General features: G+C 41.7%; 1 protein-coding gene across 5 annotated transcripts in view; it reads left to right on the top strand.

Moving 5' to 3' along the window:
* The window catches only part of PLD5 (phospholipase D family member 5), a 261,310-nt gene that overhangs the window by 102,588 nt on the left and 133,002 nt on the right, over window positions 1-25,720 (top strand). For 4 of the 5 annotated variants that reach the window (XM_042848386.2, XM_008170449.4, XM_008170452.3 and 1 more), the window contains one exon: window positions 4,118-4,254. In XM_042848386.2, the coding sequence (XP_042704320.1) occupies window positions 4,118-4,254 (137 nt within the window). Of the gene's footprint in view, window positions 1-4,117; window positions 4,262-25,720 lie in introns of all 5 variants that reach the window. The other variant, XM_024107156.3, reaches the window with a different exon arrangement.

Here is a 25,720-nt window from a genome sequence, read left to right as displayed (position 1 = left end):
CATAACTGCACTCAAAAACAAAACAATGTAAAACTTTAGATCCTACAAGCCCACTCAGTCCTACTTCTTGTTCAACCAATCACTAAGACAAACAAGTTTGTTTACATTTAGTGCTGCTTGCTTCTTATTTACAATGTCACCTGAAAGTGAGAACAGGCATTCACATGCCACTGTTGTAGCTGACGTCGCAAGATATCTATGTGACAGATGTGCTAAAGAGTCATATGTCCCTTCATGCTTTGGCCACTATTTGAGAGGACATGCATCCATGCTGATGACAGGTTCTGCTCAATAATGATCCAAAGCAGTGTGAACTGATGCATGTTCATTTTCATCATCTGAGTCAGATGCCACCAACAGAAGGTTGATTTTCTTTTTTGGTGGTTCAGGTTCTATAGTTTCTGCATTGTAGAGTGACCATATTTTCCTATGCTGAATATGGGACACCTGGTAAAAAATTACTCTTGTTCTAGCGCAGGGGTCGGCAACCTTTCAGAAGTGGTGTGCCGAGTCTTCATTTATTCACTCTAATTTAAGGTTTCGCGTGCCAGTAATACATTTTAACATTTTTAGAAGGTCTCTTTCTATAAGTCTATAATATATAACTAACTTATTGTTGTATGCAAAGTAAATAACGTTTATAAAATGTTTAAGAAGCTTCATTTTAAATTAAATTAAAATGCAGAGCCCTTGGACCAGTGGCCAGGACCCGGGCAGTGTGAGTGCCACTGAAAATCAGCTCGCGTGCCGCCTTTGGCACTCGTGCCATAGGTTGCCTACCCCTGTTCTAACGAGTTCAATGGCAATCAATCAGAATTATGTAGTACAAACATTCAAATTAACATCAAGTTGACTGAGCCCCTGTTAGAAAGAAATAGTGTGTAATTGGATTCTTTTTATTTACCTTTTTATCTTTAAGGCTTTAGGGTTCACATGGGGAGGGGTGACACACACACGCCTACACCCCGCCCCAAAGATGGGGAGAGGTCACACACACACACACACACACCCTCTCTCTCTCTCTCTTTCTCTCTCTCTCCCGTACACCTCTCTCACATGAGAGGTGTGTGTGTGTGTGTGTGTGTGTGTGTGTGTGTGTGTGTGTGTGTGTGTGTGTGTGTGTGTGTGTGTGTGTGACTGATCTATCTGACCCTCCCTGCCCAGTACTCTCCACCCTTCATGCTGGGCTGGACCATCGAGGCAGACCTGCCTTTCCTGGTACCTGGCGCCACGTCTTCCAGAGGCAACACATTGGGGGCATGCAGAGTCACGTGCCCCTCTCCCAAGATTTCTGCTAGGGTTCAGACCAGATTGTTGGGGGGAAGGAATGACCTGGCCTGTGTCTTTGTAAAGTTGCTATGTTCTCCCCCCTTCCCCATGTACCTGGAAGCAGCTTGTCCCTTCCTGCCCGCAGAGTGTCGAAAGGCAGCTAACACCTCCAGGCTGCTGCTGGCCACCAGCATAACCCAGTAACCCAGCCTCCTCCTGTCCCCTGGCTACAGTGTGGGCAGGAAGGGTTAAGCTCTAAGGATTCATTCGCTGCAGGGGCTTCAGCGAACCTGGCCAGAGATATGGCTCAGCAGAGGAGGCTGCCTAGGGGACGGAGCAGCCCTGCACTCCCTGGGGACAGGACCCAGGGTGGTGAGGGGTCAGGTGAAGATGGGGCTAAATCACTCCCCCTCCCCCCACTCCAGAGCTTAGCAGATGGGCAGAGAGGCGTCTCCATGCCAGCGCTGTACAGGGCTTTGGCACATGCAGGGCTTTCCTTCTCCTGGTCAGCACCCCAGGCCTGAGGGTCTTGGACTTTCCCAGGGCACTGGCCCAGCCAGAGGCAGTGTGGGAAGGAAGGAGTCTGCCAGCCAGGCTGTTGGTGATCTGAATGCTCCGACCAGGGCTGGTTCTCCACACAGCGCTGGGAGCGAGATACGCCTTGCTGGGGGGAAAATGGAGGAGCAGTGGGGTAGGGGGGGTTGAAGGGGCAAAGCAGAGAGAGGACAGCGAGAAGGGGGGGCACGTAAAGGGCCAATGGGCAGATAGCAAAGGTGACACGCAACTGGCTGCTGCCTGGTGCCTGCCCACACTCACCAGCCACCGCAGCGCGCTGCCAGTGCCAGCCGGAAATGGGGCGGGGGAGGTGGGCCCCTGCTGGCCAAGAGCCAGCACGCAGCAGGGTCTGCACTGATGGACCAGCAGGGGGAACGGCTTGCCCCATGCACTCCATCTTCGCCCCGCCACCAGCCTTTCATACCCGTTCCCATTGTCGGCCACTGGACTCCCCCCACACACTTACTGCTGGTTGGTGGGAAACTGGCGAGCAGGGATCCAGCCAGCATCAGGACCTGCCAGTACTGATGGTGGGAGGAGACAGAAAATATGGGACACTTTGCCCATTTTTAGGAAAAAGTTGGACACCTGTAGGAGGGTTTAAATATGGGACTGTCCCTTTAAAAACAGCACATCTGTTCACCCTACTGCATTGGAGTGTTGCTTTTTTAAGACTTCTGACAGCATGTTTCACACCTCATCCCTCTCAGATTTTGGAAGGCACTTCAGATTCTTAAACCTTAGGTCGAGTCTTGTAGCTATCTTTAGAATTCTCACATTGGTATCTTATTTTCTTTTTGTCAAATATGTAGTGAAAGTGTTCTTAAATCAAACAACATATGCTGGGTCATCATCTGAGACTGCCATAACATGAAATATATGGCAGAAAGTGGGTAAAACCACAGAGTAGGAGACATACAATTCTCCCACAAGGAGTTCAGTAACAAATTTAATTACTGTTTCATTTTTTAAACGAGTTTCATCAGCATGGGAGCATGTCCTCTGGAATGGTGGCAGAAGCATGAACGGGCATACAAATGTTTAGCATATCTGGCATGTAAATACGTTACAATGCTGGCTACAAAAATGCCATGTGGATGCCTGTTCTCACTTTCAGGTGACATTGTAAATAAGAAGCAGACAGCATTATCTCCTGTAAATGTAAACAAACTTGTTTGTCTTAGTGGTTGGCTGAATAAGAAGTAGGACTGAGTGGACTTGTAGGCTCTAAAATTTTACATTGTTTTGTTTTTGAGTGCAGTTATGTAAAAAAAAAAAAACCCTACATTTGTAAGTTCCATTTCATGATAAAGAGAGTGCACTACAATACACCTCTACCCTGATATAACACTGTCCTTGGGAGCCAAAAAATCGTGTCGCGTTATAGGTGAAACCGTGTTATATTGAACTTGCTTTGATCTGCCGGAGTGCGCAGCCCCGCCCCCCCAGAGTGCTGCTTTAACGCGCTATATCCGAATTCATGTTATATTGGGGTAGAGGTGTATTTGTATGAGGTGAAATGAAAAAAATATGATTTCTTTTTTACAGTGCAAATATTTGTAATAAAAAATAATAATATAAAGTGAGCACTGTGCACTTTGTATTCTGTGTTGTAATTTAAATAAATATATTTGAAAATGTGGCAAAAAAGACAAAAATATTTATAATACATTTCAGTTAACCTTCTATTATTCTATTATTGTTTAATAGTGTGATTAAAACTATGATTAATCACGATTAAGTTTTTAAAATCTAGTTAAATTGTTTTGAGTTAATCATTTGAGTTAACTGCAATTAATTGACAGCACTAATTTTCATGTCAACTATCCATTTTGCTCTTCAGCCTTCTTGTGGTGACATGTTTGTTTTCAAGTAAATAAAGAAAAGCTCTCAAGACTTTTGCAATGCCAAACTGTCATATATATCAGATCTATGGTGCCTAATCAGAAATATGTAATTAATGCAGGAATGGCTATTTTATTGGATAATACATTCATCATGATATAAATGAAAACTAGTTCTATAATCCTAATGTTGTTTGTGACATGAATTATTTAACAATAACTTCTACATTTAATGTAAACTTGAAGATGATACTAAAGGATGGTTTGAAAGAATATTTTCATCCCAAAATGTGTTTCATGTTGACAGTTATGTGAGGAGTATATTCAAAATGGTTTTAGATCCTATTGAAAAGTGTTAGAATCTCTGTTCATTGACTAAACGATGCCCACTCCATGAAACTTTTTAAATATATTTATATATATATTTTAATCTTCTTATTCTTTTTCAGTCCCAGCAAAAATGCATTGTGATCTTTGCACTGGTGTGCTGCTTTGCGATTCTGGTTGCACTGATATTTTCTGCAGTGGATATAATGGGAGAAGATGAGGATGGACTCTCAGAAAAGAATTGTCAAAATAACTGTCGGTAAGAGGTAACAAACAAAACTTCTCTTTTGGGGCGGGTGAGGACATCAATGTGTTTATATAATGATGCTTAATAAAAAAGACATTCCCAGTGTGCTATGCTCTTTATTCTATGACATTAAGGTTGGTTTGTTAACTCTGAGGAAATAAAGCAGAATAAGAACTCCTGCAGCTTTCTCTTACCCCTCATACACAGGCAGAATGAATATGAGAGAGCCATAATGTTGTTCTGAAATAGATTATTCTCTTTGGTCATCATCATTGGCATTTTGCAGTTTTGCCATTGACACTATTGTCAGTTTCTCATAATTCTGCAGTGTACCAATCTGCATTATGTTGACTGTAACTATTTTAATGTTGCTTCTCTTGGAGACCCTTCTGGAAGCTAAATTTTATGCTGTGAAGATGTGACTCTTGGCTTTGAGAGTCAGTGGGTTGGCCAATCTGAGCCCATACCTGTGAAAGTTGAGAGAATAGGACACAGCTGCTAGATCTGCATATCCCTCTCCCCTGGACACTTTTGAGCAAGACCGACAACATTTTTGCAGCACTGTTGCCTTCAGTGTAACCGATTGCTGTTCATTACACTCACACCACTGTGCATAGGATTTTGGGGAGGGCAATTGAGATGGTTCTTTGTGATACACTCCAAGCACAGCTGACTCATATAATGAGAACAAGTGTGGTTGAGGGGGTGGTGGCTGTGATGTTTTCAGATCTCACTCAGACTTCTGTTGAAGTGCAGCCCAGTTTCAAATTCCTTTCAACCTGATGATTAGATTAGATAGACAGCTCTCTCTGAAGCCCTCCATTGGCTCCCCATTTTCCAACCCATCCATTTCATGCTTCTTGTCCTCCCCATCAAGGCCCTTCACAACTATCCCCTCTCTACTTATCCACTTTTGTCTTCAGTTGTCTTGCTCAGTGACTCTCCACGGTGACTGATGCCAGTATTTTCAAATCATAATCACCTGCTTCTTCCACAGCTGTCTCCACTCCTCCTTCCATACCCCATCTTACACACAGAACATCCTCTTGGTTCTTAAGAACACTTCCTTCCCCTCTTCAAAACCCCTACCCCGAGACCTACTTCTAACATGATGCCTATAGAAATTAGCCAACTGACAATGGCTAGCTACAGAGCCAGGGGAGGATAATTAATATGTATTTTAAAAATCGGCAAATAAAACATGGGAATATTTTACCCCTTATATCCAGATTTGCCTTTCTTTGCTGTCTTGGGTTGTGAGATCTGTGGGGCAAGGTAAGGTCTCTCTGGAAATGCCTAGCACAGACTGGTCACTGCCATGATATAAATAATAACTGAATTATTATTATTTAGATTGTTTGTTTTTTCACAGTTGTATTTTCAAACAAATGGTGCTAAAAATATACTTTGTGCTTAATCTCTCTTTGTGAATATATTGATCTATGTACTATTCTGTGTTAATTGGTACATACCACCCTTTCTTCCTTCCTGGTCAGAGGGCCAGATTCTAATCTTTGCTGGTGTAAATCCAGTTTAAACCCATTGACTCCTAATATGTTTAAAGTCAATGGGATTTCTCTGCATTTACAGAGATAAAATTGAAATCAGACTTTCTTTCACTGCGTGATCTAACTGCTATTACTTGGCCCAGAAAATGCACTGATGCTGTCTGTATAATTTGCCCAAGGTATTTCTAATCGCATCTGTCACTACAGTATCTAAAGTGCTGACCACCTGCTAACATAGATTGTGAGCCAATTCTCCTGGATGTGATGAAATTAGGCTCCCTTATGTATTTAACATATTGTAGACTTAACTAATGTGGTGCAAGATCAATCACTGTTCCATGGCATATCATTAGTATGTTGGGTAAGCACTTGGAAAAAGTAAGGCAAGAGTTCTTATATTTCAGCTGTCTGAGTACTTTTGCTGAGATTCAGGAGCTGCAGTTTACATGTGCAGGATGTGCTGATGCAAATTGGTGAAAAATCCAAAACTCCCTTTTATAGATGGAATTAATGTGCAGTGTAAGATTGTGTATGTTCTTTGACTCAAGTTTGTCTTTTAAATAGCTCAAGCATCCTAGAGATTGTGTAGGGGACATGTTGCTGTTGCTCAGATGAAAATCTCAAAGTTTTGTTTAAGGCTTGGAAGTCATCTTCAACTTTGAGGTTTTTAGCATAATTCGTCTCGAGAGAATTCTGGTCTTAAAAAAAAGCAAACAAACTCCTCATTCAAAAAAACAACAAAAAACAGCAAAATGAAAACAAAGATTTTTGCCCAGTTTTCTTGGTGTTCGTCTCCTTTTTATAACTACTGAGAGAGATCAGAATATTACCAGTCCCATTTAGGAATGTTTTGTACCATTTATAAATAAGAAGACTAATCAGATCTCTTCTGCAAAAAGCATTTCTATGTAACCTACATAAAATGGCTATTTGTGAATATAAATTCTCTATATAGGATGCTTCCTTCAACATCAGGCATGTCTTCTGTTAATCATTTCATTATTATTGTGCAAAGACATTGAGTACCTTGCCCAAATCGTCTCAGTCGTCACTGCTGTTTGCATTCTTGTTGGGAGTCTGTGTAACAAAACATATGTCAAGAGGGTGATGCAGTATGCTATTAATTTGGTATTTTTAAAGGAATACAGAACAGATTTTGTCCAGCATATTAAAAGGTCACAAAAGAAGCATTTTTGAATGAAACGTGAAATATATAAGACTAATCAGATCTCTTCTGCAAAAAACATTTCTATGTAACCTATATAAAATGGCTATTTGTGAATATAAATTCTCTATATAGGATGCTTCCTTCAACATCAGGCATGTCTTCTGTTAATCATTTCATTATTATTGTGCAAAGACATTGATATTTTTAAAGGAATACAGAACAGATTTTGTCCAACATATTAAAAGGTCACAAAAGAAGCATTTTTGAATGAAATGTGAAATATATATGAGCATATTATTATTTGCATTCTTTGAGCCACCCACTGATGACTGGGATCTTGCAGAAAGTGAGGTCATTCGTGACCCTAGCAACATAGGGTCAGATTGTTACGGGTTGCAAGCCAGTTTCCATTCTGCTGGTTTAGCAATTGGAAAAGGTTTAATGTGTGATATTTTAAAAAATATGTTTAATTTTTAAAACACAGAAGTTCATTTAATTGTTCCTTAATTTCCATACTTCTAAAATGGCCCATTTCTCAAGCCTCTGGATCCATTTGCATCTTTTAAAAAAAAACAGTTAATTAAAAAACACAAGCATCCTGATAACAATTAAGAGAAAAGAGACACTTGCCAAATTAATTACAAACCAGCATCATAAAGAGGAAAAATTGAAAATACCGTCTCCAACCAACTCCAAAATAGCCGTTTTCAGGCACTGTTAATTACAAAAATAAGTATATCCATTTTGCTAAGTGCAGCTTTCTGAAAGTGCTAAGAGAATAAGCACTTCTTGTTGGGCCAAATCCTAGAGATCCTGAGAGCCTGTATCTCCCACTGAAGTCAGTAGACACGAGCATGGAAAGGTGTATTTGGGCTAAGGCCCGATGAACAGATAGGCTATGCACCCTGATCTGAGGATCAATAAACTCAGGCTCTGGCAAACCAATAAAACCAGCTGATTCTGGGGTCATCAGAAATGCCCTGCTGTTGGCTTCAAAGTTTAGATCAGAACAGTTAACAAAAGAACTGCAGCTGAACTCAATTGATAGGTATAACTGTATTAAACCAGATGTAAGACATTCTTTTCCAGTCTCTTCCACTGACTCTCACACTGGCACAGATATACTCTTTATAATTAAAATGATTATTTTCAATTCAATTGGACCTGTTCCGAAGAGGTGCTGAGCACCCACGATTCCTGTTGACTTCAGTGGAAGATGTTGGCTTTCAGAATCTCTAGGATTTGACCCAATGAGACGTACTTGTTTCCTTATGAACTTTCAGGATGCCTTGCTTAGCAAAACAGATATAGTTGTCATTTTAAATCATTTTTATTGAAATTAATAACATGAATTTGCACTTTGAGAGTGGAAAAATAGAAGTCCATTAACAAAATCAGTCACATCAGGTTAGAAGGTTGTTGTAGTTTGCGTGTTGTTTTTGATTACAAATTTTTCTCCAGAGACACAAATGGGAATATCGTCGAGAGGCACTGACAGATGAAACTGGTTAAGAGGAGATGCTTAGCAGTCTGGGAACTCTGCCTATCTTGCTGTGGGTCCATTAAGCAGTGCATCTATAAAATTAGATTATTGTAATTTGAAGATCGTACTCTTTAATGTCAGAACCATAATTAATAAATCTTGGTTAGTTTGTGATGTGCTGTTAGCCAAGACATTACTGCCTTACTGAAACTGGCTGGTAATTCTACAGTAAAATTATCCAGGGGAAAGACAAAGGCAAATCATAATAGCAAAAAATGGTCTTTGTGTCTCAACTGTCTAAACTGAGGTGTCACAAGAAACCTCCATCCAGTCCCTACAGCATCATCTGTTAAATATGACTCATCTTCTCCTCTGTACTGGTGACAGGCTGCTGTGGGCTCCTGCAGGGCATGGGGCAACTTTATCTCTCCAGCAGCAGTTGGCTTAGGTGGCTGACTGCTCCCTTCAGTAGCTCTTTGTAAGCTGGAGGTACAGTTGTGTGGAAGAGAAATATAGTGGAAAATAAGCTATGTGGAGCCTTTGCCCATGTTTCTAAGGGCATGGTGAAGGGGTGTAGTGGTGAATTTTTTGGTTTGTTTGTTTTGAGAGCTCGCCTCTGTGTGTGGTGGGTGGAGGCAAGTGATTTTTGGAAATCTGCCTTTGCGTGGGGGTTTGGTGTGTGTATGTTTTGAAGGAAATTTGCCTCTGTGTTTGTGCTCAGGGGTAGTGCTTTTTAGGATATGTCTACACAGCAGATGGAAGAATGCTGCCCAGAGTGGCTACTGCACAGACACGTGCTAGCTCTGCTTGAGCTAGTGCACTAAAAATAGCAGTATGGCTGTGGTGGCATGGGCAATGGCTCAGGCTAGACACCCAAGCATGTACCTAAGTGGTCAGGCTGGTTTGTACTCAGGGAACTAACCTGAGCCATCATACATGCTGCCAACGCCTCTCTGCTATGGTGTGGTGTTTGAAGAAGATTACTACATTAATGCAAACTAGGAACCTTTTAGTTCACTCCGACACCATCCAGAAGGGGGAGTTTCAGTGATCACTCTGGTGTACACTGCCATTCACAGCCCTGTAGTACAAACTGCAGGGCAGTGTAGACATAGTCTAGGAAGGAGAGGATAGCCTCCTGCCATTTCTCACACTGGCTTTGAAAATTGATGGGCCCATCACTGCATGAGTATTTATATATCCTTTAAATGGTTTGTATCCTTTCAAATGTACCTGTGGATGCACTGAATCTTTGTTGGGATGCTGCTAGGTTCTAGGATTCAATAATATCCTGGAATAGTGAGGTCCATAGCTAAAGTAAAATATATATTGTTTTAAAATTTGATTAATTGTTCTCTTGTTCTTGTATTCTGAGAAGATAAATAGAAGTCCATGACTTGTTTGTCCTCTCTAATATAAACTAAAGCAAGGTTTTATGACATTAAGTGAGCAGAATGTAGTGCTTGCTTGCATGGCTTTGTTTTAAAACTGTTCTATCACCGATAGATTGGGATGATATGGGGAGGGGAATGAGATTTTCTCTAGCACTGCATGAGTTCTACCAGTTTTATGGGGGGGTTATTTATTGGTTTTAAGTTTAACAAACAAAATGTGACAGGCATAATAATAGACTGTCTAAACAGAACAGGGTGTTCATGATTTTGAAAACATGCATGTTAAAGAGCAACTCAAGATTTCTGTTTACCATACACTTAAGCCAATCAGCATAAAAATGCCTTCTCCCATTTTGGGGGATGAGTTGTAGAACTCCTTGTTTTAAAGATTACCCTTATGGCCTGTCATCATCTTTATTTTTGCCCCAGTAACAAAAAGAGTCCTATGGCTTGGATGCTGCAAAGAGCTGGGTGCCTCCTGCAAGCTGGTCAGCATCCCGAGCCCCTCTTGTACTCAAAGGGAGTTGAAGATGCCCAGCTCCTCAGTGGAGGTGGTTTAGAACCTTGCAGGAGTCGAGCAGCAAGCAGCTGCGTTTTTTTATTTTTAAGATGTATGAAAACAGAATGGCTATTGATATTAACGATAATCCTGTAACTTTAGAGTGTACATTGCTGTGTCTTCCCTAGCCATATAATCAAACTCAGGGTATAGGGGTTTCATTTTTCTAGTCCAATCCTATGCAAAAGGAGAAAATAAAAGTAAAAAAGTTTACCAAAGTGCCTGACTCAAGTCCTGATCCAACTCCCATTAATGTCAATAAAAAGACTATCATTGGTTCAATTGTGGGAGCAAGATTGGGCCTTAATTAGTTTTCTCTGAATTCATGAATCACTGTCATCCTCAGAGTCCTTGCTGAACCTAGTGGTCTCCCCTTGAGTTTATTAAGATGAAGTGCTGGTTTAGTGCCTTCCAAAGTGTAGGTTTTTCTTATTATTCAGCACACACCACTTGGCTGGGGACAAAAGGGAAATTTCCATGCTGTTTTCTTGGGACTCTGTTTAAAAAAAAAAAAAAAAAGTGTAAGCAAGATTTGAATGAGCTCTCCCCTGACAACTAGTGGTAAGCTGGGGGGAAAAGGCTTCAGGACCAGACTATATTTATACCTACTCTGCCTAGGTATGAGCAGACAGAGCTATATTGCCCAAGTGATCAATTTTGGCTGATTTGGGGTTACAAATCACTTTAGTGTATTGAATACAGGGGTAATGAAATGTTGTTTTCCTCCTGTGAGTAAAGGGCAACAGAACTATACTTAGCCTGTCCTGATTGAGGGGGGTCATCCTCAACTGACCTGCTGCGGGACAGTGTTTCTGTGGAAGAGATTGCCCAGCCTGTGAGATTCCCTCCCCAGTTGCTGAAATCACTGAGAGCAGGGTGGACCTTCAAGAGAGACCGACTTGCAGAGGCAGATGGCAGCAGGAGGTGATCACGCAGGGCCATTGGTGATGGAGCAGACAATGGGATGGTAGAGTGAACGGTGGCAGAGTGAATGCCGGTGCAGCGGAGGCAGCATGCAACCACGCAGAGTGAATGGCGGCAACCAGGAGCCAATTGCGGTAGCAGCAGTAGATGCATTGTTCAATTTTCCTTCCCCCCTGCCTTGCTGGGTGGGAGGTGAACTCACGTGAATGCACCTGTGAGCTCTGAGTCTTCACTGACCAAGGACAGCAGCTGTGAATGGAGTGTGGGGTGTTATAGGGACATTTGTTTGTTGGACTTTCACATCGCAAGGTGAGAAATGGAGGCAAAGGATACTGCCCAATGTACTCTGGGATGGGAGTTTTGCTCATGGTCAGATGTGTTCAAATCATGGTTGTGGTGTGTTCCCAAATTAATGCCAGGTTCCTTTCCTCTTTTTATTAAGTTTTTCTCTGCTACGCAAGACTCAGTGCATGCGAGTGGTCTAGACAGTATTTGGTCCTGCCATGCGGGCAGGGGACTGGACTCGATGACCTCTCGAGGTCCCTTCCAGTCCTATAATCTATGAAGTATTGCCCCTTAGAGGTGCCCAGGGGTGGTGTTTAATTTTCCCAGATTACTGGGTGGAGGCTCAAGCCAGTTTTGTGTTGTATTAAACTCAGCCCTTGTTGCAGCTGACTCCACCTGAATGAAGGGTTACAACAGTATTTGGTTCACATTCTCTGCTCTGCGTTTATGGACTCTGGGCAGGGGAAAGCTTGTCACCTTGAGAAAGCAGGTCCCTATCTCTTTGTAGATCATGTTCAGTTTATGGGGGTCTTTTTATCCTGCTTTGTGGCCAGTGACCCACTTGTCCATATTAAACTTCCTAGATAAATCTTCAGTATTGTTCTCTAAGGAAATGACATTAGTTGCATTTAAAATTTTGATTAGAATCTTTGAATTTTTGCTCTGCTCCTAGGTTCTTTGATTGTTCAACCAAGGCTTGTTCTTTGCCTATGATTCAAGGCACCATCTGTGCCAATGACACCATTTATTTTAATCACTTCTCCACCCTCAGAGCAATGAATCAAAGAGGCACTTGTCATAGTTTAGATTTAGCCTTGTTTATTGCTCATATAATGAGCTCTGAGTTAATTGTAGGGATAGGCTGTGTCTAATCCCATAATGCTTCCTGGCATTCCCCCTTGAGCAGTGTGCTCCTAAACTAAGCAGAGTTGGATGAAGACAATCCCAGGCCCTAGGCTCATGATGACACAGGGCCTCCTGTGACTGGCTCACTCATCACTTGGAGGGTGGTGCCAAGGGGCTGCCTTCCCAAAGGAGTAGAAGCAGTGTCATGGTGCCCTCCCCCTTCCCCCCCCCCCACCCCCAAAGACTGCTGCCAAAGTCAGAACTAGGAATAATCTAATCAGCAAATTAGCTGGTTTGACAAGGGGCGCAGGTGCACAGACACTTCGCACATCAGCTCTGGTGTTGTGCTATTCCTCAGTGGAATTTTGAGTGGTGTCGTTCACCTCACACTAAATTGGTCAATGTTGAATTGAACTCAACCATCATCGCAAGCATCCTCCATCCCACTCCTGTTCTATCAGCTACCAGATCTGAGCAACACATTCATCACAGGGAGTCTACAACCAGACTGATGGAAAAGTTACATGCCAATCCAGGTCTCCCACTGTACCTGGACACTTTCAGTCACCCCAGAGCACGACTTACATCGAGGCACCTATTGTGGTCTCAACTGCCAGATTGGAATCTGTCAGCAGCAACTCTATGGCGTGATGCGTGGCTGGCTAAAGATGTTTGGAATGGTTTCCTTGTCGCTGATCTGATGGTTCAGCCACCAGGATTTGACTTGCCATATCACCTTTGGACTCTGCTGAAAAGGTTCTGAACTTCTACCCAAGGGGTCTGTGTGATGGCCCACTTTGTCAGTGTGGTATCTGTCAGTCAATGGCACATGTTGTCGATGAATGACAACTAACCAGACTTCATGGTGGCCTTAGGGCCCTTCAATCTGCTGATGAAGTTGCTGTCGGGTGGTTTGGCAAGTACCGCAAATGCGAGAAGAAGACACATCTACTCCATGAGTAGCAGCAGAGTTCCCCTCTCCATTGGAGAGCAAGAATGGTGGCAGGGGGACTTCTATGAGTGATGGGATAAATCCTGGAACATGTATCTGCTTGGTTGGGTGAGCTGGATCCACTGTATCCAGCCTTATCTTCCTGCCACACACACATCCCTCTGTTGGGAGTCTTGGAGTTAACACTCCATTGAGATGCATGGGGCAGTTAGCCCCTCTCAGAGGTGTTGTGTCAGGCTGTCTGCAGATATTTCTGCTTCGGTTACACCCAGGTCACATTTTCAAGCTTTTCTTTGCAGCTATGAGCACTAGGAAATTTCTTTTCTCCCCTTAAATTAAAGTGTGGAATCTGATGTAATTGCCTGACTCCAGGTGCCAGGGCCATAAGCATTAAAGACCAGCACAAAGTACTTAGGAAGGAAAAATCAAATGCAAACTGGAGAATAACTGGCTAGGCGTAATATTGCTGAAAACGACCTAGGGGTTATAGCGGATCACAAATTAAACAAGGCAACAATATGATGCAATTGCAAAAAGGATTAGTACTCTGGGTTGTATTAACAGAAGTGTTGTATGTAAGACATGGGACATAATTGTCCCACTCTACCCCTCACTGGTGAGGCCTCAGATAGAGTACTGCATCCATTTTAAGAAAGATGTGTACAAATTGGAGAGAGTCCAGAGGAGAGCAACAAAAATGATAAAAGATTTAGAGAATCTGACCTATGAGGGAAGGCTAAATAAACTGGATATGTTTATCCTTGGGGAAAAAAAAACTGAGGGAGGACCTGATATTTCTTCAAATATGAGAGCGGCTCCTGTAAAGAGGATATAGTGATCAATTGTTCTCAATTGTCCACTGAAGGTAGGACAAGAGCTAATGGATATAATATGCAGCAAAAAAGATTCAGGTGAGATGTTAGGAAAAACTTTCTAATTGTAAGGATGGATAAACTCTGGAATAGGCTTCCAAGGGAGGTTGTGGCATCCCCATCACTGGAGGTTTTTAAGAACAGGTTAGACAAACACCTGTCAGGAATGGTCTAGGATTACCTGTTCCTGCCAGTGCAGGGGCTTGATTCGATGATCTCTAAAGGTTCCTTCCAGCCCTACATATCTAGGATGCAATGTTTAGTCTAGCCCGGGCACTACCCTCACCAGGGGGCTGTCCCTTAAAGGCATAATCTGGGTCTGCCATCTTGAATGGTTAAAACTCTTAGCCCCCACCTTCTTAAAGCATTTTAAACTAATACTTTTGTTAATTAAAGATAAATTTAGTTGCTACATTCAACCATGCCCTGACACCACTGATCCCTTCTTGTCTTGTCTGTGAAAAAAAGACCATTTAGAGGTCTTGGTCCACTATATTACCAAAACTGTTGTTTTTCCATTTCATCTGGAGCCATTTTTTCCCCCAAATGAAATCTCTTCCTGTCATCCTGACTTTAAAAATATCTTGGTGTTTGCTAGCTAGAATTTCCTATCTGGTGACCACCTCTTTTTTTCCCTCTGTCTAATGACATGTGCTTTCCTGAGATGCTTGGAGTGGCAAAGCTTATCTTTATTGACAACATCATCTCCGATTAGTGTAAAAGTTGGTTTCATTTCTGCACATAGTACTGAAATGGTTCTTCACAGGTCCATTGGTGATTTGACTAGCCTCCAAGAAGAAGGGGAGAACTTACCTTGCCTCTGAGGCTGGCTGTGTGATGGATGTTAAATGGCACTAGCTTGGACTTCTAGGGAAAAGAGCAAGATCTCTTTAACCCTTGCAACTCTCAGGATGAATACACTGCATTCCTATAGGAGCGCAGATGATACTTGGAGCTCTCTTGTCAGTTTGAGTAGACTCTGGCTGGAATGTAGCTAAACTCATCTATCATGTAGCTCGTCTATCTTGATCGATCACTCAGCATCATTCTTTATACTCACTGTTTAGAATTGCTTTACAATATTCTTTGTCACTTGGTGGGTATCTCCTCTTACTGTTTGACTTGAGTCAATGTCTAAAATGATAGGTTTGTTTTTACTGTTTGAGTGCGGGAGAAAAATATTTGAAAACTAATAGCTTAGACATACGAAACGTGCACAAATACTTGCCAAAAGTTTAAATGTAAAGTTATTTATTATAATAGCTAAATCAGAATGTATTATCTATAAATATGAACAATTTAAAGATTTTTGAAGACTCATTTTACACAAATCAGTGCTGTTTATATATACAGTGAACTCTGCCTTTTATGTAATCACTAAAAAGAATGACAAAACTCAGTGAACATGAGACTTGGGAGACCCAGATTCAAGTCCCTGCTTGGCCACAAACTCCCTGTGTGACCTTGGAATAATGTATCCAGTTCTTGTGTCAACAAGAAAGATGTTGATAAACTGGAGAGGGTTTGGAGAAGAGCCACAAGAATGATTAAAGGATTGGAAAAACATGCCTTATAGTCACTGAGCTCTTTGAGTCTATCTGGTTAGCTTAATAAAGAGAAGGTTAAGGGGTGACTTGATCACAGTCTGTAAGTACCTTCATGGGAAATGAGAACTTGATAATGGGCTCTTCAATCTAGCAGACAAAGCTATATCATGATCCCATGGCTGGAGGTTGAAGCTAGACAAATTCAGACTAGAAATAAGGCACACGTTTTTAACAGTGAGGGTAATTAACCAGTGGAGCAATTTACCAGGAGTTGTGGTCGATTCTCCATCACTGGAAATCTTTCAATCACAATTGGATTTTTTCTAAAAGATATGGTCTAGTTCGAACAGGAATTAATTCAGAGAAGTTCTATAGTGTGTGATAGAAAGGAGTCACACTAGATAATCACAGTGGTCTCTTCTGTCCTTAGTCTCCTTGTACCTCATTTTTTCATCTGTAAAATGGGGATGATAGGGAAGTAAGTACTGTTTAATGGGGGTTAGATGAGCATAAATAGCACTGATGTGGGCCATACAGATACCTAAGGTAGATAGAAAAATCAGTTCCATAACAGAGGTGAATGCCTAATAAAGACAGAGTAGAACTGTATTCCGTACATTTGAGGATATTTTTGGCACTGTCTCTAAAGTCAGGAGGTTCCCTGTTAAGATATTTTACAGGTTTCACTGTACAGAGCAGTTATTAGTATCTCAGTTAACATTATTTAATAGACTCTGAAAGAATATTACTGTCCAACTGCTTAGGGCTAAAATCTGGGCCAATAATAGGAATATTAATGATGCCTTTGCAGCATATAGATTATGTGCAACCCTTTAGGGGTGATCATATCACTCTCCCTGCATTGTCCAGAGTTTGACATTGATTCTCTCCTCTCCCTCTCAATTCTTAATGGCATCTAAATCAACATAGACTTGCCTTAATTAATTCCTAATTTTATGAAAAGCATCATTATAGATATTAACTCCTGTAGGTATCAGCACTCTTATGGGCATCAATGTTAGCACTCTTAGGGCATATTGGAGAATTTCCATCACGCTGTGTTTCCGTAATTTGAGTATGGCCTATATCTTTGGGGAATAGATGCTTTGAGAGTACATTATTCCTTTCATTTGTGGATTTTTATTACCATCTTTAGCTACAGTACGTCTGCTGAATCAGCAATGCAGCTTGCAAATAGCTGCTGTCAGAGCTTTTTACCTTTGAATTTTCCTTGATTGTTTTACAAAGTATCTTGTTTGATCTCTGCATGAAGGGCATTAAATTTAAGGGATTGCTGGATTGTATAAATGTTAGCAGCATATAGTGGCCCCTTTGATCCTGTTCTGTGTGGAGTTGGGGGTGGAGGGTTTCTTATTGCAAAGTCTCTCTTTTCGTTAATAGTAATAATAATACAAAAATGTGTGGCTTTCGAGAACAAAAACTATTATTTTTCTTCTTGACAGTGACTGATAGCAAATACAGCCATGTATCAGAGCTCCTACACAAACTGCATCAAGAAACAAAAGTAAATGGTTGAAAGATACATAGATCAAGAAAAGATGCATTAATAAATTGAAAGAAAAATAAATGAGAACATAGGTTGATGGCATGTGTTGTCAGACGCTACCGGTGTGGTGCTCTGCTCTATCCAATGCTGATAACAGTCAGCTGCGTGTGTGTGTTCCCTCAGTGTGCTGCCGTGGCTCTGCAGATCAATGGCACAGCAGACCCTGAGAGAACCCCCAATGACCACAGACTTTAGTAAGGTACGAAGGCACCTGGCCAGGTTTATTGTCGAAAAGAAACACAGTCTCTAGGTCGCCGGATTGGCATCGATGGGTCTGCTAGTACATATGTGCTCCCTGACAATGGACACAGCTCAGTCAGTGGTGAGACTTTCCACTGCCCCCTACACCGGACAAAGATGTCCACTCAGGGATGCATTCTCATACACAGGTACAAACAGGTTACGCATCATTAAACGTACTGAGGTACACCCTGTCTTGGTTGGTTGCTTTCTCACAGGTTGGTTCGAACAAATCTATCCATCATATTCTCTATCCATCATACTGTCTATCCATCGTATTGTCTATTCATCATTGTCTATCTATTATATTGTCCTTTTCTACTGTCTTTAGGCTGGGTCTGCCTGTTCCTTGTTATCTGTGTGGGATGTGTTCGTACCCAGCTGTTCTGGTGCCACTCTGGCACATGTTCATCTTATTAGTGCTTATATATTTAATACATGCTTCTAGCAGCCCTCTTCTTGCCAACTTTTGTGAGTGGGACTTGCCTCTGGCTCACAGCCTAGCTTTGCTTAACAATGTCTTGACTATTACTCTAGTTCAGACCTCAGGCCTCATACTGGGCCTCTGATACAAGATTTTATGTTTCAGGGTCTCATCTTACTACAGCATGATAACTACAATAGTCACATTTCTCATTGTACTGCTATCTGACCATTTATTCCATTAATATTAACTTTATTTATTACATATATTCAGCTAATACATTTTTTTCACATAACATGCTATGGCAAAAGATCATAAGCATATAAAATAGCCCATATGAGATGACAGAAAAATACATCCCAGTTTAAAAAAAAAAATCAACTAATTTTCCTCACTGTCTTGATACTGTATTTCTCAGCAACATTTAGTCCTCACTAAAAAAGTTCTTTGTGGGCTTATCTGAGCACCAATGAAATGTAGAAATAAAATGAAAACAACTAATGAAGTATCAGTTTTCCTATTTACATAATAATACCACTTACGTGGAGCTTTATGAACACTGATGAATCTTCTCAAATACCCAGTGAGATAGTTATGTTAAGATTACTATGTCAGTTTTACAGATGGGGAAACTGAGAATGTGCCTGAAGGATTGATTTTCAGCGGTGCTGGGCACACGCAACTTGGTTCAGAGGTGACTTGTCCAAGGCTTTACAGCGAGTCCCTGGCAAACCCAAGGTTGTAACTCATGAGTTCTAGGCTATCAGTCCCATATAAACATAGATAATGTTGCCTCCAGGAGATCAAGCCTCAAATGCTTTGTAAATTCAATGGAGGAATAGAATACGTACACTTAAAAACAAGAAAGCTGAAACAGTGGCATCAAGAGCTGTCAGAAGAAGCCCAGACAAAAGATATGGCATGGACAAAAAAAAAAAAAAAAGGCACCATTGACTTTTACCCCCACTGGCACTCAAGTACACTGTCTGAGATTGAAGTGTCCTTATGTTCCAGGGCCACCATTAGAAAGGAAGCAATTGTCAATGGATACCAGTTGGTATTTAACTTCCATATTATATATGGCATACCTCCAGGTGCCACTCTGTGGTACCTGTTGGCAAATGCTGACCCTCCAGTGGGAAAATGCTGTATATTTCTGTACCTAGAAAAATATTCTAATAATGTTTATAAGTAGGGCTCTCGATTAATCGCAGTTAATTCACATGATTAACTAAAAAAAAATTATCTCGATTAATCACCGTTTTAATTGCACTGTTAAACAATAGAATACCAATTTAAATTTATTAAATATTTTGGATGTTTTTCTACATTTTCAAATATATTGATTTCAATTACAACACAAGACAAAGTGTACAGTGCTCACTTTATATTATTATTTTTGATTACAAATATTTGCACTGTAAAAATAAACAAAAGAAGTAGTATTTTTCAATTCACCTCATACAAGCATTCACATGGCACTTTTGTAGTGGGCATTGCAAAGTATTTATGTGCCAGATATGCTAAACATTCATATGCACCTTCATGCTTCTGCCACCATTACAGAGGACATGCTTCCATCCTGATGACACTCATTAAAAAATGTGTTAATTTAATTTGTGACTGAACTCCTTGTAGGAGAATGTATGTCTCCTCTGTTTTACTCGCATTCTGCCATATATTTCATGTTATAGTGTCTCGGATGATGACTCAGCACATGTTCATTTTAAGAACACTTAAACTGCAGATCTGACCAAACACAAAGAAGGTACCAATGTGAGATTTCTAAAGGTAGCTACAGCACTCGAACCAAGGTTTAAGAATCTGAAGTGCCTTCCAAAATCTAAGAGGGACGAGGTGTGGAGCATGCTTTCAGGAGTCTTAAAAGAGTAACACTCCGATGCGGAAACTACAGAACCTGAACCACCTAAAAAGAAAATCAACCTTCTGCTGATGGCATCTGACTCAGATGATGAAAATGAACATGCATCAGTCTGCACTGCTTTGGATCTTTATCGAGCAGAACCCATCATCAGCATGGACACATGTCTTCTGGTATGGTGGTTGAAGCATGAAGGGGCATATGAGTCTTTAGAGCATCTGGCACATAAATACCTTGCGACTCTGGCTACAACAGTGCCATCTGAACGCCTCTTCTCACTTTCAGGTGACATTGTAAACAAGAAGCGGGCAGCATTATCTCCTGCAAAAGTAAACAAACTTGTTTGTCTTAGTGATTGGTTGAACAAGAAGTAGGACTGAATGGACTTGGAGGCTCTAAAGTTTTACATTGTTTTGTTTTTGAGTGCAGTTATGTTAAAAAAATTCTACATTTGTAAGTTGCATTTCATGATAAAGAGATTGCACTACAGTACTTGTATTAGGTGAACTGAAAAATACACAGTGCAAATATTTGTAATCATAAATAAAGAGAAGTGAGCACTGTACACTTAGTATTTTGGGTTGTAATTGAAATCAATATATTTGAAAATGTAGAAAACCTCCAAAAATATTTAAATAAATTGTATTCTATTATTTTTTAAAAGCACGATTAATCACACCATTCATTGAGATTAATTTTTAATAGCTTGATAGCCCCATTGATAAATAAATTGGTGAATTTTGAAACTAATATTTTAATTTGGCTCAAAATATAGAATTTGTAAATAGAAAACTAAGATCAGTAGACATAGACTTTTTTTTTAAATCCTGATTGAAACAATGCCAATAAATCACCATGATTAGGTGTATTATACACCTCTAGATAGACAGACAGAAACAAAGAAGCCCAAACACTATGTCAGTGGCCCAGAGGACGTTACATTAGCACTTTGCATTTGATTTAATAAACAGAGTATCAAGGTATACCTCATAGATTAAGTTTAATCAACTGAATTTGTCCATTTTTGTTTCTTTTCCAGCTGAAGCCTCATTTATCTTTGTTGCCTGATCTTTCTTGGTTTTATTAAAATCTCATAGCACGATCTGGAGAACTGAGCATAAAAATATGTTCCATGGAGTTTTCACTCTGAATAGCCATTTGGGACTTTGCCAGTATGTACTCAAAAGTAGATTTCTCAATGTCTAATTTAATCCAGCCTTCTCACCTTTTAATGTAATATCTGAGCACCTATCACTGCAAGGGAGTAAGGCATCCCCAGAAGATGAATGATTAGATCATTGTTTCTAAACTTCATGGGGTGGGCCCATTCTTTCCACTACCAAATACCCTTCAGACACAGGGATTCAGGTCGCTTCTTTTTTTGGTAAAGATTAGGGTGGTTTTCTTTTTTTTTTTTTTTTCTGGAACCATGTTTATCACCTTCGTTACAGGAGGGCCAGGAAAAAGCTAATCTTTATTTACTGATTCCAGTCCCATCTCCCATGATATGGCCTGAGGATTACAAAAGTACAATGCTCCTCTTACATAGCAAGGATCAGAATCTGCTGACTGCATTGAGTCCCAGTCCAGTGTTTTAGCCTTCCCCACTTCAACCTCCTGTTTTCTAGCTTTCCCAGTACAAACAGATGCACGCTCATACATCTAGGAACAAGGAATGTAAGTCACAGTTATCTGATGGGGGCCCTTATCCTGGAAAGGAGTAACTCTGAAAAGAATGTAGGGATTGATGGGCAACCAAAGCTGGAGATGTGATGTATCTGTATTTATGCTGGTTCAGTACAGCTGCACAACTAACTCTGTAACCATGGGGTTTTTTGTACATTTGAGGGCTTTCTGAGAGATTTTGTTCTAGCTGTTATATGTTGCAGGCAGACATCCTAGCTTTTTGGAAATCATTCTTTCCTAAAGTCTGCACAGCTCCCTGCCTCGTCCCTCCCAAATTTAGCCACCAATGCAAAACAAACAAACAAAACACACCCTGAACCCTGCTCAAATGTACATAGAGCCCTGCATCTGATTCTGGGGATTGCAGCGGGGATGCATGGTCGAACAGCCCTCTCTAACCCCCCACCTCACCCCCAGTACACGAAGTAGATTTGACTCTTACTCTGTGCAGGTTTTCCTTTTGCAAGGTAATAAGCCCAAGAATTCTCAGAAAGGCAGGATCAGGCTTGAACAAGTTATACAATACATTATGTGTGGGATGAGGCAATCACGTCCCTGGGTGTTTCTAGAGGCAATGTTACTGCTCTTTGGCCTTAATTCTCTCTTGGCCTGGATGCTCTAATGAGATTTTGCAAGAAGATGGAGTCTTTTGATTGCTCTCTCTTCCCATTTTCCTTTTCATTTATTTTCTTCCCTTCTTCCTTGATACACTTCTCTATCCTTGTTCTCGCTCTCTCTCCCCACCTTCACTTTCTTCTGTTTATGACTTTGTTCGCTCCAGCAGCACACTTGTATTTCATTTAGGATTTCACATGAAGGCTTTTCTGGGTCATATTTAATCAATGGCTTTGTTAGGGGTATAAAATATGGCATTTTTTTCAGAACCTCCAGGCTAAATTATCTTATCTTACACTCAAGAGGTAATGCTAATGCCACTGTTTACAGTCATGCAAATCTGGAATAACTCAATCGAAATCAATTTACATCAGTGTAACTGAAAGCAGAATTTGGCTCATTTACTTTACTGTATGTGTACAGGTGTTACTGAGAGGAGAATGCATCTTATGATGGGTTATCAGATAACTGTGCCTAAAGGATGTTATCTTTGACATAAACTTGGGGGTCATAGAACTTATGCTGTTACATTTCTAATAATGGTTCTTTGCTTGACTGCAGTTAGTGGATTTGATCAGTGGTTCAAGCAGGTTGAAACAGGAAGTGCAGCTCACCCTGCCCCAGCCCAGGAGCAGGGGGAGATGTGGGGAAATTTTGTTTAATGGAGACAAGGTGAGGAGTGATAGCTGTCCCTCTGCTCTAAGCAGAGGAGTGGGATCCATGTTTCCTTCTTCTTGCCTCTTGCTTTAACCCTGTGGCTTAATTTACTCGAGGCAGGCAGGGCCAGTGCTACCATTAAGGCAAACTAGGCAGTTGCCTAGAGTGCCAAGATTTGGGGGCGCCAAAAAGCGGTGCCCCCAATTTTTTTTACAGCGTTCCGGGGCTGGGCTGCCGGCGGTGTGCTGACACGTGTGGCTCAGACTCCCTCTCCCAGCGCAGCGGCCGCTCCATGCAATTATTGTCATTGCTGGTGGGGGCGGTGTACTCGAGGAGGGGGTGTAGCAGAGGTGAGCTGGGGTGGGGATCCCTGCGGCAGCTCCCCACCCCACCCTGAGGCACCCCCCCTGCGGCAGCTCCCCACCCTAGCTCATCTCTGCTACGCCCCCTCCCCGAGCGCGCGGTCGCCGTTCCACTTCTCCCGCCTCCCAGGCTTGCAGCGCCAATCAGCTGTTTGGCGCCACAAGCCTGGGAGGGGAGGAGAATTAGAGCGGGGGCGGCATGCTCAGGGGAGGAGGCGGAGCAGAGGTGAGCTGGGGTGGGGAGCTGCCACACAGCTCCCCGGGGGGGGGTTGCTGCCGCGGGGCGCCTCAGGGCAGGGGAGGGAGCTGCCGCGGGGCGGGGTGCCTCGGGGCGGGGGGGAGATGGGGAGCTGCCGCAGGGCTTGGGGGGGCGCAAGGTGGAAGTTTCGCCTAGGGCGCGAAACTTCCTTGCACCGGCCCTGGAGGCAGGATGTTCAAGCACAGACTCATTCCTTCAGGGAAGAATAGTCAGTGAGAACTCTACTGGGGAATGGTGGCTTTACACTCTGGCTGGGGCCCCATAGGAGCCCTGTGAGGCACTCTTTCTGGGAGATGTGCAGAACATCTCCCAGGCTTCCTGACATCTCTTCATCCCTGGGTGGCTAGCCCTGCTTACTTTGTAGGTTGTGCAACTATCTCCTGTCCCCTGATGGAATAGCAGTTGCAGGCAGCTTGCATTTTTGCAGCCTCCTCCAAAGTAGGCTTCCTGCTAATGTCAGGGTTCTGCCAGCTTCCACCAGTGGAGCTCGTGGAGTTTATTGGATCCAGTATTTCTACATTTTAAAAAGAATTTGCATCTATATTTAGAATATGGGAGATAAAGTTGAAATCGGTAATGCTTTCTCTTTTATACATTTCTGAAAAAGTTACTTCCCATTATTAAGATCAAGCAATGATAGGGATTTTTAATGTTCCTTGCTGCACAGAGCCTATTGGTCATGAAATCACATGTGCTGGTGTCTTTTAATAAAGATTAAATTGATCCACAGAATATTCCCTGGAGTGCAAAGTCTAGTCAGGTCAACTGCCTTCTCTTGACTCATCGACCTATATTCATTTCCAGCCCCCCTCAGCAACCTGCCGTAATAGTCCATTGACCATCTCTAAATCCTCCTTGCCCAGCTGAAAAGCCCATTCAAATATTTTAGTGCTGACAGGCAAAAATGCTGTAAAAATGCAAATTTCCTTCTGCTGAAGGGCAAGAAGCCAAGACATATTTTTAAAAATATTTCCCTGCTGCATGAGAGTTTTGGTGAGCTCTTACAGCTGGAATGCAGAGTTTTGAGCATTTCTGCCTTCTGTAAGATCACTGGTATTTTGATTCTCTGTATATCAGTACTTCATAATTTAGTGCAGAATACTCATTTTCTATACCTTTCCTGGATAATATAGGGCTTAAATGCTTCCCTCTGCTCTGCTGATGAACAAAGACTCCCCAGTGCTCAAGAAAGCACTAGGAGTGGTCCCTGCTACAACTTAGATACCATAGTCTTAGTAAAAAAAAAAAAATCCCTAAGACTGCAAACTAACTGAATACCATGTAAGCCCCACTCAGCAGGGCATGTTAATTGGTGACACCCATTGATTCTTTCCAGAGCATCAGTAAGGTGTAACCCAGATAACATCACACTGGGAGGGGTTGCTAGCACTCTGGAGGACAGGATTAGAATTCAAAACAACCTTGATAAATTGGAAAACTGGTCTGAAATCAAAAGTCTGAACTACACTCTGAAAGAAAAAAATCAACTACGAAATGGGGAATAACTATGTAGGTGGTAGTACTACTGAATAGGATCTAGAAGTTGTAGTGGATCACAAATTGAATATGAAGCAACTGTGTGCTGCTGTTGTGAAAAGGGTAGATGTCATTTTGTGGTGTATTAGTAGGCGTGTCATAGATAAGACACAGGGAGGTAATTGTTCTGCTGTACTTGAAACTGGTGATGCCTCAGCTGGAGTATTGTGTCCAGTTTTGGGCACCACGCTTTAAGAAAGATGTAGACAAACTGGGGAGAGTACAGAAGAGAGCAACAAAAATGATTAAAGGTCTAGAAAACATGACCAATGAAGAAAGATTGAAAAAATTGGGTTTGCTTAATTTGGAGTAGAGAAGACTTGCATGGGCGAGGACATAACAATATTCAAGTATATAAAAGGGTATGAGGAGGAAGGTGAACAATTGTTCTCGTTAACCTTTCAGGATAGGAAAAGAAGCGATAGGCTTAAATTGCAGCAAGGGAAGTTTAGGTTGGACATTAGAAAAACACTTCCTAACTTTCTGGGTAGTTAAACACTGCAACAAATTGCAGCAGAGGGAGGTTGTGGAATCTGTCAATGGAAGTTTTTAAGAACAAGTTAGACAAACACCTGTCAGGAATAATCTAGTTATGGCTTAATCCTGCCATGAGTGCAGAGCACTGGACTAGATGACCTATTGAGGTCCCTTCCAGCCCTACACTTCTATGTTTCTCTGGCCACTGAAGGTAGGACAAGAATAATGGCCTTAA

The sequence above is a fragment of the Chrysemys picta genome, chromosome 3 (genome assembly GCF_011386835.1).
Source record: "Chrysemys picta bellii isolate R12L10 chromosome 3, ASM1138683v2, whole genome shotgun sequence".
Classification (NCBI taxonomy): Eukaryota; Metazoa; Chordata; order Testudines; family Emydidae; genus Chrysemys; species Chrysemys picta.
The sequence above is the reverse complement of the archived record's forward strand: the minus strand, read 5'-3'. Positions and strand labels throughout refer to the sequence as shown.